The sequence below is a fragment of the Miniopterus natalensis genome, chromosome 1, assembly GCF_054644295.1.
Source record: "Miniopterus natalensis isolate mMinNat1 chromosome 1, mMinNat1.hap1, whole genome shotgun sequence".
NCBI lineage: Eukaryota > Metazoa > Chordata > Mammalia > Chiroptera > Miniopteridae > Miniopterus > Miniopterus natalensis.
In genome coordinates this window covers 85,112,347-85,127,693 of record NC_142081.1, presented here as the reverse complement: position 1 = coordinate 85,127,693, position 15,347 = coordinate 85,112,347, and the positions used below count along the sequence as shown (strand labels likewise).

The 15,347-nt window shown below is 43.0% G+C and overlaps 1 protein-coding gene across 1 annotated transcript; it reads right to left on the bottom strand.

Annotated features, from left to right (window-relative positions):
- Window positions 1-441: 441 nt before the first annotated feature.
- Window positions 442-6,850, bottom strand: BAMBI (BMP and activin membrane bound inhibitor). Its single transcript, XM_016211746.2, has 3 exons — window positions 6,452-6,850; window positions 2,855-3,142; window positions 442-2,418 (listed from the first exon to the last, which is right to left on the bottom strand). The coding sequence occupies exons 1-3, from the start codon at window positions 6,525-6,527 to the stop codon at window positions 2,000-2,002; spliced, it is 783 nt and encodes a 260-aa protein (XP_016067232.1). The 5' UTR covers window positions 6,528-6,850; the 3' UTR covers window positions 442-1,999.
- Between the last annotated feature and the right edge of the window lie 8,497 nt (window positions 6,851-15,347).

Genomic DNA, 15,347 nt, shown 5'->3' with positions numbered 1-15,347 from the left:
AATTTAAATCCTTCAATGCTGTATTTCCTAATGAACTGCTGAGTTCTTAGTTACCTGGTACTTGGAAGAAATGAGATGAAGAGAGAATAGCAGGGCAAGCAGAAGAAAATTAACACTACACAGTTGATATAAAGGCTGGCTACTTAAAGAATCACTGAACTTGTATGGTTGTACATGAGACGAGAAATCATAAGGAGTAAGTCTTTCAATCTAAGTGGAAAAACTATAATTTGATCTAGAGCTAGAAAGCAAAGGTGAGGGTGGAAATTTCATCAATGGCAATTTTGATCAATTCACTTCTCTAGACAGGTTTGAGATAGTGAGGTCCCACAATTCTTTGGCTCCCTCAAAGATTTACACACATAAAATTTAAGACCTTTTATAAGTTGTTAAGTCATGAATCCACAAACTGTCAATCTCAAAAAGCACAAAACAAATCTGTCATTTATTAAAATGCATATTTATTCCATAGCCTACTTTGTTTGGGCTGTGGCCTATTAATTATTAAATAAACTAGGTACTCATTTTTAGACTAGTCCTTTCAATTCAGATTCTTCCATGAGCTTGGCTACTGCATCTGCCTTAAGGGACCCAAATTATATTCATCATAAAATATTCCAGAAAATACTTTTTAAAGATCCTTTAACACTCATAAAAGAAAACCCCATACTCAAATATGCAGGCTATAGATTTTTAAGCAAAAAGTTTCAAATATACAAAAGAATCGAGGGAAAAAAACCTACATGGCACATTATTCTCATTTAAGATAACAAAGATCCATTTGGGGAGAAAGGTACAATGTGGCATGGGTTTAAATTCAGGCTGGGCAGTGTTGCCAGACAGAAAGTCCTACGGGGCTTTACACTGGTGTATTAAGTTAGTGGCTAAAGTCAATGTTTTGTTTGGTTATGTTAATAAAAGGATCATTTGGGGGAGGAAAACTAGAAGCACTGTGTGTTACTTAAATCTCAGTTGATATATTGTGTTCACTATGGAAAACCTTTCTAAAAATTGAGAGGTAAAAAATAAAATGTTAGTATAACACTGTTGAAGGAAGTTTTGAAAACTGGGAGCATGGTACAATAAAGTTTGGCTAACTTGGTGTTCAAAATATTTAATTCCATTTGAGACAGAGTAAACAGTAGAAGTAGGCAGTGACTAACTTTACCCAAAAAAAGTTTTCATTTAGGTTTTTTTTTTTTTCCTGGTTGGAGGTAGACATTTTTAAAAGCATTATAGAGCAAGTGGATCAAGTTGATAAATAACAGTACATCTGCTAAGGCAACTTCAGAAACAATCATATCTCATCTGGTATAAATACGTTTAAGATTTCTCTTAGATAAAAGTTAAAAACCAGAATGAACCAAACAAAAAATGTGGGTAAGACACTAAGTGATGAGCAGTCCATTTAGATATTCTACATGCTGTAAGGGTTACACATGCACATGTAAGAATAAACAAGATTTTGGTCTTGTTTTAAAAAAAAAAAGAAATGAAGGAAGAAAGGAAGATCAAGCCAAATCCTATAGTTAGGCCCTACTCTGAGCAACAGATCTTCATTTGTAAAATTAACATGTAGTTTCTTACATTTCCCACTTAGTTTTTAATTTATGACAAGACACTGCTCAATTTCAGACAAAAATATAGATATATATTTTTAAATCTTTACAATAAATCAAGATGTAGGAGCTTACACAGAGCACATTTTAGTTTATTTAGGTACTCATTCCAGCTCCCTCAGATGCAAATCACCCTGGTAACAGTGTGTACATAGTCTTCTCTTTGCTTTTAATAATTTCAAAGCAAAAAATACATTTGACTGTATGTAAGTCTGTGCAAATAATCCTTCAGAAGAAACAGCCAAGATTCTGTCTGCAGAGGTCATTTTCTCTCTCAAAGATGATTACATGAGTTTGTTTTTCTTCGGATAAAGTGCTCCTGTCCAGCGGAACTCAAAGGCCTTCAAGCGTCCAAGAAGCTCAGTTCAGATAAGACGTGGTCATACGAATTCCAGCTTCCCGTGACCACTGTACATGCTCCAGTGAACGAGTGAGAGGATCTTGTCATTGCTGAGGTCTGCTTGTCTCATTTTGTCACAGGTCAGACAGCAGTTCTCATGCCCACTCACCGGCACCATGCATTCCAAGTCCAACTTTGCAACCTGCCCCTTTTTGGAATGGTGTCCGTGAAAGCTATAGTGCAAACGGGAGAGCATCTGTTGCCGCTGATCCCGCAGTCTCTTGTTTTCACTTCGCAGCATCCTCAAGGCCAACATAATAAGCAACACTAAGATCAGCCCTCCAGCGATAGGAACAGCAATCACTGCTGCCCGGAACCACAACTCTTTGGAAGAAGTCAGCTCCTGCACTTTGGTGATGAGGTTTCTGCTACCATCATGCTGATACCGGTTTCCTTGGCCTACAGGAGCACAAGCAAAACCATGTTAACCCCTCCTGTTACATATTTATGCTCATCTATCCATTTTAAACCAGGCACCCCAATAAATAGCTTACAATTAAGTCAACCATATTTAGAAAATCAATGTTGCAAAAACAATGCAAAAAAGATTACAAAAACATTTGTTTACAGACTGTCATTAGGAGTATTAATGGCCTTTTAATGTCTTCCAACTGTTGGAAAAACAGGCAAAATCTATTATGTAGACAGACATCTAATGCTCAGGCAGACATAAAAGCTACTCAATAGAGATGCATCTTTGCATCCAGCCATTCTTCTCCCTCTGCTGTCTCTAATTACATTAACAACAAAATCAATAGCAGACATACAAAGTCTTGGCTATCACAAGTCTATATAGATTAGGCGAGCATTTTGGTTAGAAAGGGCCTCTGCCTACCTGAGGCCTCCCCCTTGGGAGAAGAGAGAACGTCATGGAGCCCTCTGTAATTGCACATATCTTCATGACAGCATTCCAATGTGGGCATGGTGGTGCCAGAGTGGTTCTGTGCCTGTTTGGCTTGGCAGATGTCTGCTGTGCTTGCGAGAGAGTCCAGGCAGCCATGGGTGAGTGGGGAATTTGTGTTCTGAGGATCAAGAAGCCTGGAGAAGCAGGCACTCAGCTCAGACTTACACATATAGCCAGTTGCCACGCAGTGGGCAGCATCACAGTAGCATCTGATTTCACCTGAAAACAAGGAGAAATTGCATCAAACTGCTTCAGAGACCAGATCATGCACCTGCTTAAGCAAATGCTAAATCCCAAACTCGAAGGCACTAACTTTTAGAATACTCAGCCGAGTGCTTACAACTGCAGGCCATGCAGACCCAGAAAGCCCTTTGTGCAAGCCTGTGCTTTAATTCAGACAAGATCGGGATCGGGCGCGTTCAGGGTGGTATGGCCGCAGACCTGTGCTTTCATTTCAATCCAGTGACTACAATTTTAGAAATGTAGTAACCTTAGTAGCAGAGACTCAAAGTCCAATTTAGGTTTCTGTTAAGTTAGTAATTAAAAATACTTTTGTTTTTTAAGGAAAATAATAGTCACAATAATCTCTCCTACCGTAAGGTAGATTACATTATTTACTCATTTTAATCCTACGTGACCATACAACGTGAAAATACTAGGCTTTTTGATTTTGTCAGTATAAATATTTGATCGGAACTACTGAATTGTTTACTACCTCGAAGGGCTGTGCCAAGATTTAAGAGCTTTAGCTAACACCTTATAAAGTTATTAACTAGAAACACAACAATCTAGAAATTGCTCCAGTCAGGAGGTTTTAAAACTATGAAACTGGGCAGCTATTTGCAACCTCTCTAGAAAAGGCAAACTTTGCCTATAAAGATCTTTTCATGCAGAGGAGCTTTTAGTATATTGTAAAACAGGAACTAGGCAGTTTACAATTAGTGGTTTGCTTGCCAAAGTCAATTTCTTTCAGCCCAAATGGAAAGTCATAAATCTGGGGATGGAGGGGAGAGTGTAAAACTGAAAGGCTAACTTCTCCTCCCCCCAACTCCCCAGTTTTACATGTAATTCAACATGGGATCTAAAAGGGGAAACACTGAATCTGAAAATCCTCTGCTGGTTCAATGAAAAATCCTTAAGGAAACCTCAAATTTTTCTACAGGAAGTGATTAAAGTTTCCTTTATAAAACTTATTTTGCGAGTCACTGTTAACATTTTGCTGCAATGCAAGATCTGAGGCTTTTAACATCAATTTCTAGTTGAAATAATCTGGGTCTCAGAGTTTTCACTAATATGATTTCCAACCCAGTGACTCCAGTCATTGTCACATGCCTCAGCGAAAGCTACTGTAAACTGAACTAATGCAGATGCCTCTCTCCAGCTTTCCAATCTGAAGTTCCGTCTCGCTACTGAAACCTCCACTCTGAAACCGCACACCTCTTCCCATCCTCACCTTTCCTCCTCCTCCTCGCCGGGGAATGCCTGAGTAAGGTGTCTCATTTAATTATCTGTCCAAATTCCAGGCCACCGTGTGGCACGCTCAGTTTTCACCAGAGGCTGCTAAAGCTTCATTCCAAAAAGACTAGCCAACTATAGATAGATCTTTGGCAAGCTGCGTTTAACTGTCCAAAGCTGGAGGTCCTGCTTCTATTCTAAATTTCTCATTCTGAGCTCCCCGACCTGGGTCTGGGCCCAAGACCTTCAAGTTAGGAGCTTGCTCTACAAAGGTGCTTTTCTCCTCTTTCGAGCCTATTTGATTTTTCGCATAAAGCTCACTAGTCTTAAGGGATTGATGATACCTACATGTCCCTAGTCTGACAAATTCCATATACAGACTTAAAGTTGAAATAAAACAGATTAAAAGTCCGTTTTGATCCTATTCACCTCAGACCTCATGCAGAAAAAAAACAATATAAGTGAAATGCTGCTTAAATGTTTATGAGAGCCTATTTAAGATACGATACTTTCAATGACCTAAAACAGTCTAATAAAATTTTGACAAGTAACCAAAAAAGTTCTAACAACTTTTAAAAAAAATTGGAGCCACATTGAGCAAGTTGAATTAACTTTTGTATTACTGTATTAAAACTATATTTCTGTCGTTTCATAAAGTTTCTTCCTGTGGCATGCAAAAGGCCAGAAAGGGGACTGGTATTTTGAAACAGTGAACAATGCTCTTCTGTTTCCCCCCTTTCTTGTTACTGTATGTAGTGATTAAACAAAAATGTCTGCTTTAGTCAAGATGGCTACAGGAGAGACTGCTGGCTTCTTTTAAAGCTTTTGAAGTCAGCAGCAGTCAGAAATCTCTGATCCCCTAATTATATCATTATCAGGCACATAGTTTCGGTATCTGTGACTTCATGTCAGCCTCAGTCCCTCCCTGCTCTGCCGCCTTTGATAGGCCAGGAGGCTCCCCTCTGCAGGCTGAGAGGGCTGTTATTTAGGGTTAATTACACCCTTCCTTCCAAAATAAATAAATACTGTAGCACATCATCTTTGCTGGGCTGGCTTATCCTTTTAACCTCATGCCGGCTACATGGCAATTAGAGAAAAGTGGGGGGTGCAAAAGCTAAACACTACTTCCTATTTAAAAAAAAAATTATCTGTAGTTCATGGCAGGATAGGTGAGGGAAGCTTGAAATCTAGATGGAGTTTGGGTTATTTCTAACAGCAAGGTGGAAGCCTGCAGGGGGAAAAAAAAACTGACTGCCGTTTTGTTGTTTTTCAGTAGTACTTGTAAAATATGAGGTGAGTGGGAAATGGGATCACTGACAGAGGCTGCTCCTCCCAGCCACTCAGAAGAGCACAGCATCTACTCCTGCACACTGATCTCACACCCCGACACCTACACCCCGGGAGGCACACACTCGCTGGTTCACAAAGTCACTCGCTGGGAGATACAAAGAAACACTCATGGGCAGAGTACACACAAGTACAGGGGCAGACTCAAATAGAGATTTATGCAAATACAGACACACAACAAAGACGCACTCAGGGCAGAGACACATTCAAATATACAGACATATTCAAAGACACTCAAATACAGAGACATATTCAAATACAGAAACAGATTCAAACAGAGTGACACGCACTAACAGACGCGCTCGCTCTGGCCCGGTGCAACTGGGGGCAGGGTCTGCGGCTCCCCCCGCGCTTCCCCGCCGGGGGGGGGGGGAGGGAGGCGGCGTCCGAGCCCACACTACCGCCCCGCTCCCCCGCCGCAGATGGTCCCAAGCTTACTACAGACAGACCTACACAAACATTTTGACAACCGCTTGCCCTGAGGTCTGACTGCCCCTCCACGCGCCGTGCCCGAGACACCCGAGGGGTCGGCCGCGAAGCCACCGCCGCGACTTCTAAGAACCAGCAACTTGTCGCGACCTGCGGGCTCCAGCGCGAGAGGAAGCCTCGCCCGCCGCTAACAAAGCCCTGGCAGCCGGCTTCAAAGGCTCGCGACGGCGACCGCCCCGGGACACCGCGCACCCCTGCCCGGGGTGGGGGTGGGGGAGCGTCCCGGCGGGCACCCACCTTTGGTGAGCAGCACCGCCATGGCGCAGAGTTCGAGCTGCAGCCAGATGAAGATGTAGCTGGAATGGCGATCCATTGACGCCCCCCACGGCCGCGGAGCCACCGCCGGTCCCGGAGCCGCGGGCAGCTGCAGCCTACGACTCCCGGAGCGCGCAGCGCATGAGTACTGCCCAGGGAGGGGGCGCCGTCAGCGATGGGGCGAGGGGCCGGGCAGCGTTCGGAGCATGGAAAGCGGCTGGAGGGTGTGCCGAGGAGGCCAGAGGGCGTTCGCCGGCCGACTCTGTGGGCACCGGCTCCTTCGCTAAGCTCGGCGCCGCAGTCCCGGGTGAGCTCTAGCCGCTCTGCGAACGCGAGCGCGCACAGACGCGGCCAGCCGTGAGCTCCCGCCTGCGCCGCCTCCTCCGGCCAGGCTGCGCGCCGTAAATACCGCTCCGCACCCAGAGCCGGCCCGCGCCGCCCCGCCTCCGGGCCCGTCCGATTGGCTGCCAGGCTCGAGTCAATCATCCCACACCCAGGGGGCGGGCCCAGACGGGGGCGGGGCGGAACCTGCTGGCGGCTCCTAACGGCGCCGGCGCCTGTCCTCGGGCCTCCGCGGCCGCCGTCTCCCTCGCTCCCCCTGGCGGAGGCCCGCGAGTCCCTCATCTTCGGGACGCGGGCGCCCGGCCCGCCGCTGGGTTTGTCTCTCGACCCTCACAACTCAGCCGTGGGCCAGCGTCCCCCGGCCCGTGGCTTCTCCCTTGTTCCCCCTGAAACACGCGAGGGCCCCGCGTGGCCACCTTCCGAAGCGCTCCCCGGCCACGCTGCGAGCTCTGGAAGCCCAGGGACGAGCGGCGGTGCCCGGCGTGCGCTCCTGCCGAACCTCGCCGGCGCGGCGCGGCGCTGGAGGGGCTCCGTCCGCGAGCCAGAGAGGAGGGTGGCCGGGCGCTGGGTCTGCTCTCAGCCTCCCCGGCCCCGCAGCCCATCCGGGCGAGCCGCCTGCCCTGTGATCAATAAAGCCCAGACAGACAGACTGTTGATCAGTAGGAGCCGCTGAGTTCTCCCGGGTAGACAGGGGACGAGCGGTCGGCTAGAGACACTTAACGAAATTTAGCAAATCCAAAAAGCACCCGGCGCCAGCGAGACGACGCGGGCCGAGACCGACACGCAATTAACCACCCCCAACAAACGCGGGCAAACACACCCGCTGACCTTGATCAATATCAGCCCCTCGGTGATCTCTTTCGGAGACGCTAATTCATTTATTAGGACTTAGCCGGGCTGCCTGCTCCAAGGGACTCAAAGGCGGACCTGGAGGTTTTGCTGTTGTTTGTAATTTGTTTGGAGGGGAAACTCAGCTTAAAACTCTTATCTGAGGAAATGGTCTTTTACCCCCTGTTCTCAAAACCTGAGATTAACAAAAGTCAACCATTTGCAAAATTTCCTTTTAGGATAAACCAACGTTTCTCTATCTGATAAAATGTCTAGAGGAGGGGAGGTGGGCAGAAGAGTGCATTTACTGCTCAGCTGGGAAATGCAGAGTCAGCTCTTCGGGACTGGAGTGCAGAGATGGGCTTTAAGACTAAGAAAAACATGTCTGTCTCAAGGACTGAAAATCACCGCAAACCTTGTAAGTTAAAGTTGTTGAAAGCCCACAGAACTGCAGGATGTAGTTCATGAAATTGCCTTTGAAAAATAATGTTTATATGCAGAATAAATAAAATAATTTCATACACTGATGCTCTGACCATTACTTCACCAGATCAACATTGCCTCCCTACGGAGGGGAAGGTAAGCCCAGCAGAAGTTTTAAGAGGAAATTAAACTGGTTAGGGCACCAGGTAAATCGCAGGCATATCTCAAGTGGTGGGCTGTCATTCCTTGAAGAGGAGTTTGATAAGAACTTCCTGACACCTAATTCTTTGACAAGTTAACAATTCTAATGGGTTCATGCAGACAATACTTTTCATGCAATGACACACTCCTTTAACTCCAGAGAGTCAAATCATTAACTAAAAGGAAACTTTGAGAGTGTATTCATTCAGCTCTTTTGGAGCGCCCACTGTAGGCCAGGCTCACTGTGTCTGGGGTTATAAAGATGTCAAAACCTAAACAGGAAATCACAAGCAATGGAGCTTGACAATGGTAGAGATTTACCTGCACAATGTTATGATGCATAAAAAAGAAGATAACTAGCTTAGGAAAGTAAAGATGTCTGGGAGGTCTGCTGGAAGCAGTAGCATTGGGCATGACTCCTAAAGAATAAAGAGAATTGGAAGGAGACCATTACAAGCACAGAGGATCATAGAAATAATTTAGGCATGAAAGGCATTGATTTCGTTAGGAGATACGGGTGCTAAGCAGAGAATGGGTAGGTGGAACTACAAGCAATTCTTTGTTGCTGGAGCATAAAATGTGAAGCAAGGAGTGGACAGAGATGCACCAGAAAATAACTATAATTACTTGTGATGCAGATAAATGCTTGTTAATGGAAAGGGTCTAGGGAGATGTGTTGATGAAAGCTGTATTGTAGTAAACACTTCTGAGTGCCTTCCAGGCCCCTTTCTCTGCAGTGGGCATTGGCAGTAAAAGTAGGGGACTGCCCCTCTGGCCATACCTAGTCCCATAACCTCAATTGGGCCAATTAGGTTCTCTCTTCCTCCTCTTTGGACAGAGATGCTGGGCAATCTCTAGATAGAGGTTACTTCATGGGAGACATAGAAAGTCAGAGTTCACCTGTCTGCAAAGAAAGAAAAAAATGACAAAGATGTGCAGAATGGGAAAGATACAAGTCCAAATGGATTTCCAGTCACTTGTCTTCACATCCTGTCCCTAGATTCCATATTAAAATTAACTCAGGCATCTTACAAGTTTGACTTTTCACTTAAGGTTCCTTAACTTTCAACCCAAGGGGTTCAAACTATGAGCCTTGTATTTTATTTAGTTAATATTGACCTTTATCCTTCCAGGATGTATACTTTTTTTGTTCCAAACACAATTCGGAATAAGAACGTGTGATTCATTCTTCAGACAATGATTTCAACTCTCTTGTTTTATTATTAGTTTAATGGACAGACTTTTTAAGTGGCTACAAATTAGTTTTAAGAGAAATAAGTCTGTACTTTATCTAATGTTTTGGAACAGACATAGACTTTTCAACTAAATGAAGGAGACTGTTTGAATCAATGTGGAAAATCAAAATTAGTTTAGGGATAATATGCCAATTAAAAGGCCATATGAACAGTTGAGAGAATAGGCAAGAATTTTAATCCAATTGCTTCTCTACAGAATTTTACTTGTGTTTTATACATAAACCAGTTATTACTTTCCTACATGTAGGTTGGTATGTAGGGGGGGAAATAGTAAAATCTAGCTAGTGTCTTTTGGAAATTTAAATCAAGAAATCGGTGACCAAAATTTTCTTTACTATTATGAAGGGAATTCTGAAAATACAAGCTGAGAACCAGCTGTCTATACCTGAGAACTGAAAGCTGATTCTAGATCTAACAAACTGAAATAATTAAACATTATAATAGTTTTATTTTATTAATTTTAAAGTGTTCTAGATATTATTTATCCATGGATACATAGTCTGTATAATCACAGTGTGTCACTATGATACAATTTCATGGTTGTCCTACATCACAAAATAACTTTTCAAATGTCATTTTTCTTATAAATAGAAAAAGAAAAAAAAAGCCACAAGGGTTTTTATGTTCCAACCCATTTAGTTAACAAAGCTGTAAAGACCAATCTTTGCTTACTGAAATAATGCCATTGTTTCCCAAAGTTATATGCAATCCCCATTTTTAGCAATGCCTCTCTCTTCACAATGCAGATGAAAAATAACTTATAGTGTATTTTGTTCAGGGAGAGGCAGTTACGTTCAAGTTCCAGGCTGGCATACAAACAACTATTGCAGTCTAGTGATAGAATCTAACACTTCTGCCTGTTATACAACTCTTCTACCAACTAACAATCCACAAGGTTTAGGTAACACTTCGAATTCCCAGTAGCAGCTTTTTTACAAAGTCATTCGTTCTCAGTAGAAGTTAGGAGTTGAGATCTAAAATTTACTTTAATTGGAATGAAGTCAAAGGTGAGAGATTAGCACAGCCAAATAAATGGCTGTCTAGTGAAGCTGGGGTTTTCCCCCCTCCAAAATGGAAAAGGAGATAAAGGAATGACTGCAGATCTGGAGGTAGTGCGATTGGACCTAGAAAGAAAGGAGATTGAAGCTTGCATTCCTAACTGCTCATCCTCCCACATACTAGCAAAAATGCTATGGGATCTTACAAATAAACCATAGATTATTGATTGGATTGAGGTTTTCTTAAGAAGTTTTCTTTTTTAAAAAATTGATTTTTAGAGAGAAAGGAAGGGAGAGAGAAAGAAACATCAATTGGTTGCCTCCCGTATGTGCCCCGACGGGGGACGGATCCCGCAACCTTTTGGTGTATACTCCAACCAACTGAGGCACCAGGGCTCTTAAGAAGTTTTAAAGCAACTAAGTTTAGAATATAATAAGAAACATTCGTGGTTAAAGAACATTACCTTATGCAGTTAAAAATGGATATTATTTATAACCAAATAGTATCAAATATATTCTATATGATCCTTGACCATAAGCCTTAGCCTTTGTTCTATTCAGTTATGTTAATGTAACCTTCAATTAATCCAGCAGAACTTTTAGAAATTATTCAATAACCTGCTAGTTTTGCCTATTTGGTGTCAAATAACCACTTGAATTCCTTTTGTTCTTTTAACTAAAATGGAAAATTAAACCTGTAAAGCAGAGAAATTACAAATTAATTACAAATTAAGGGAATTAAACAAATTCCCATCTAAAGGAACATCCTTGACTCAGAATGCTGGTGAGTAAGGCAATAAATAATATTTTTGAAATTCTATTTTCTTAGGTGACGATACTTCAATTATGTTTTTTAGGATTTTCTTAATTAACAAATCATAGAAATTCAGAAACTTTCATATTTTCATTAGACAACCAAACATTTAGGCCCTTGCTTGAAATTGGCCCAAACCTTGCATTCTTTCCCACCACCCAAAACTTGCCTGTTTTCCAGTGTTCTCCCTCTGTCCACTCTCTTTCTCCTTCGGTGATCTCATAATGACTTCTCATAAAGCCATTCTCTTCTTTTTTGAAATTTAAAGAAAAAATTTATTGAAGATCTGAAAAACTGAAGCAGGATAGCAAGAAGCTAGGAAAATTCCTTGACAAGTGGAATAAGGGAAACTGAGATGAAATAATTAAACAGGACCAAACAATTTGAGCAATTTACAGCCAGCTAATGAATCACAAGGTTTTGTCTTCCGTAACCAAGGACACTTAGGAGCAAATGGTTAACATATTCCAGACTGTCCCGGGGCAGACTGGCTTCATCCCAGTCCCTCTTCAATAACGTTCTTTAAAAATAAGTCTAACCAGAAAACAAACCTGACCCCTCTCTATACACATTTTGATGAATCAACATATTGAAGGACACGACTAGGAAGCTAATGAATATTCTGTTAAAACCCTCTCCTGAGACCTCCCCTAGAATTCTGGCCAGCCAAAGATAAAAAACCTCCAGACAAAGCACCCACAGTGCACTCTTGCTAGAGCATGCCTTTCTCTGTTCTCTTTCTCCTAAACTCTAAGGGTCCCCACAAAACTTGCAACCAAGGGAGCAATGGGTGGCTGTTTGTTCCATGCTTACCCCCTGAACCTGTCTCCAAGGCCCCTGTTTTTCTCCGACTTCCCAGTGAGCTCACTTCTATCACTGTGACTTCTATCTCTCAATGAGCCAAAGCAGCGCCACCTAGGCTATCTCCTATTGCTTCTTTTACCTTAAGCCCTTCCTTTGTTTCACTGTCCTCAGCTTTAATAAACATACTCGCAAAATCACTTGGGCTCATGTTGTGGAATCTTTCCTGTATGAAGTCAAGAACCCACACATTACCAGCTGGTCAGAGGCAGACCTGCTCTGGGCCCACACTCCAGCCAGTAACAAAACAACTGTGAAAAGACTGACTTTCCCAGAAAACTGTAGCTACACAATTCATTATCTCTATCTATTAAAGCATGCCTAAGACACAAGCACAAAAGCCATAAAACAGGCCACCTCTCTACAACAATCTGAGTAAAGATAACATGCCTTAGGAATAACATGGATGACTTGCAAAGGATGAGCTCTTTTTTTAAAATATATCTTTATTGATTTCAGAGAAAGAGGAAGGGGGAGGAAGAAAGAGACAGAAACATCAATGATGAGAGAGTCATTGATCAGCTGCCCCCTACACTGGTGATTGAGCCCTCAACCCGAACATGTGCCCTGACCAGGAATCAAACCTCAATCCCCTGGATCCTAGGTCGATGCTCAACCACAGAGCCACACCTGACCGGGCAAGGATGGGCTCTTTACTTTAAGTACCAATTTTATTTTTTTATTTTTTTGTTAATACTAACTGAGGATATTTTTTCCATTGAATTTTAGAGAGAGTGGGAGGGAAGGAGGGGAGGAGAGAGGGAGAAATATCAATGTGAAAGGGACACTTCGATAGGTTGCCTCTCGCACATGGCTGACCAGGACCGGGGACTGAACCTGCAACTCAGGTGCATGGCCTTCACCAGGAATCAAACCCATGACCTTTCGGTGCGCGGGCCGCCACTCTAACCACTGAGCCACATGGGCCAGGGCTTTAAGTACCAATTTTTTTAAAAGGAGCACAAATGGATGAGTGTGTTTAGTTATATACACTAAATCAGAACCTTTTGTCATATAGCATTAACACTTATTATAAAAGTGCATAGTGTCAAAGGAAAAGAACCACCAGCATTCAAAAGCAGTTTTGTCAACGAGGCAATAGAACACTCTACAGTATGTCTTCCTGTTGTCCATCAGTGCACTGTTAGCTACTTTCAAATGGAAAAAAAAAAAAAGGAAAGAAGGAGCTATAGCCTTTTTATTTTCTCTGTTTAAAATCAAACAGAAAACAAACATCAATTCTGTTATATATTAACATTTTCGAAGTACGTCGTTTGTACAAGGAAAGGACTAAGAACAGAAATGCGTTACAGAGATCCAAACATAAGTGTAAATAAGAGCCCCTCTCACCTTACCCTCTGCACTTTGCTCCTGATTGGCTTTTTGAAGGTCCAGCTGTTTCTGCAGATTGGTGTCCCTGTATTTCAGTACTCTGCTTTCTGGAAACCATTCATCCCAATTTTTATTTCAGCTACTGTAATGTATAAAGTATTTCACTTGTTTGTTTTTTATGGCAACTTTTACACACTTTTGCTTCATAGAGAAGAGGCCTAAAGCCCAGCTAGTGTGGTTCAGCGACTGAGGATCGACCTAGGATCCAGGAGATTGTGGCCTGGTTCCCAGTCAGGGCACATGCCCAGTGGGGGGCGTGCAGGAGGCAGCCAGTCAATGACTCTCTCATCATTGATGTTTCTGTCTCTCTCTCTCTCCCTCTCCCCTCCTCTCTCTGAAATCAATAAAGCCACATTTAAAAAGAAAAAAAAAAAGAAGCCCATGAAAGCACAGCACTCTCTTACCCTCCTGGAATTTAGGCTTCAGGTCCTGCTTTGGAACCATTTATAAGGATTCACTGCCATTCCCTCCTTCTCCTGCCACCCGGACTACTGTCCCCTACTCTCTACCCTGCCCAGCTCTGTCAGGCGCCATGGGCAGTGCCAGCTCTACATCCCGAGAGTTGGTAACTTGCTCAGGCCCATACACCTCATAACTTGGCCGCCATTCTCTTCTCATACTGGATCTTCCAAACTGAAAACTCATTGACAGAACAGAAGGAGGTCTGTTGCAGTGGGACTTCAAAATGACTTGTATTTACCATCATATTTTTGTCACTGCCATTGTTTTTATTTTATAATAATTTGCAATGAAATAATTAGCTATACAGTATTTGTTTTACCATTTATAAAGTATCCAGATACACATTAAGCTTGATGCATGGGTTCAACCCACAAAATGAAATGCCAACCAAATGAGCATATCTTCTAATATTTAGTGCACTTCAGTGAAATTTATTTCATGAGAAGAGGTTATGGAGAGAGCTGCAGGGTTGCACTGAGTGAGATCATCAATGAACAGAATTCCCGTTTTTATCCTTAATATTAAGGAAAGAATTTATAATGCATTTTCCCCATGTTTAATAATCTTCCTTTGTTTCTAACAAGCTCCTAGTCTGCTGCGAGTCTGTTTAAACACAAATAACCCTCCACTGTCCCATTCATAGTTTTGTTATTATCATAATTAGCTAGTTATTAATATTACTAATAGGAAAAGAGCAAAGAGGAGGCCAGGCATAATAAGCATGGTCATCTGGGCAGCTTCACCAGGAAGCTACAGCTTCATGCTCCACAGGGAACCACCAGTCCATTTCCTGTGGATCACTGGGGGAAAAGATCGAACAAAGGGGGAGATGGGCTCATGCACAGTGAAGTCAGGTGAGACAGGGAAGGTGCTTGCCTGTCAGTCTAGCCTGGGAAAAAAATCATTGGCTAGAAAGGTGGAGCCACTGCAAGCACTTGAAATCTTGAAAGAGTAAAATTCCCAGACAAAGAGTCCCTGCTCTGTTCTTCTTGCTCTCTCTTGCTCCATGACCTGCACTCGCTCGTGAGCTGGCCTGTCCTCTCTCCATAGCCATGTGGCTTTAAGCAGCCCCATGGCCATGCAGACCCCACATGCAATGGACTGCAGCTGGGAACACAAGTTAAGCTAGCCAGATGCTGGACTGACTTCAATATGGAACAGAAACTATGGCCTAATTCTAGCCCTGCTGAAGACAAAATTGGACTTCTTCCATGGCAAGATGGACGGAGATGGAACCTTGGAGGGAAACTCCCTTAATTTTACATCATCAATAAGGCTTTCCACAAAACCCCATCCTCCCA

Excerpts from the sequence above, each read along its gene's own strand:
- BAMBI (XM_016211746.2), bottom strand. The coding sequence starts at position 6,527 with ATGGATCGCCATTCCAGCTACATCTTCATCTGGCTGCAGCTCGAACTC. Across the intron at positions 3,143-6,451 it reads GGCGGTGCTGCTCACCAAAG|GTGAAATCAGATGCTACTGT; the intron begins GTGGGTGCCCGC and ends CCTTGTTTTCAG. Across the intron at positions 2,419-2,854 it reads TCCCAAGGGGGAGGCCTCAG|GCCAAGGAAACCGGTATCAG; the intron begins GTAGGCAGAGGC and ends GTGCTCCTGTAG.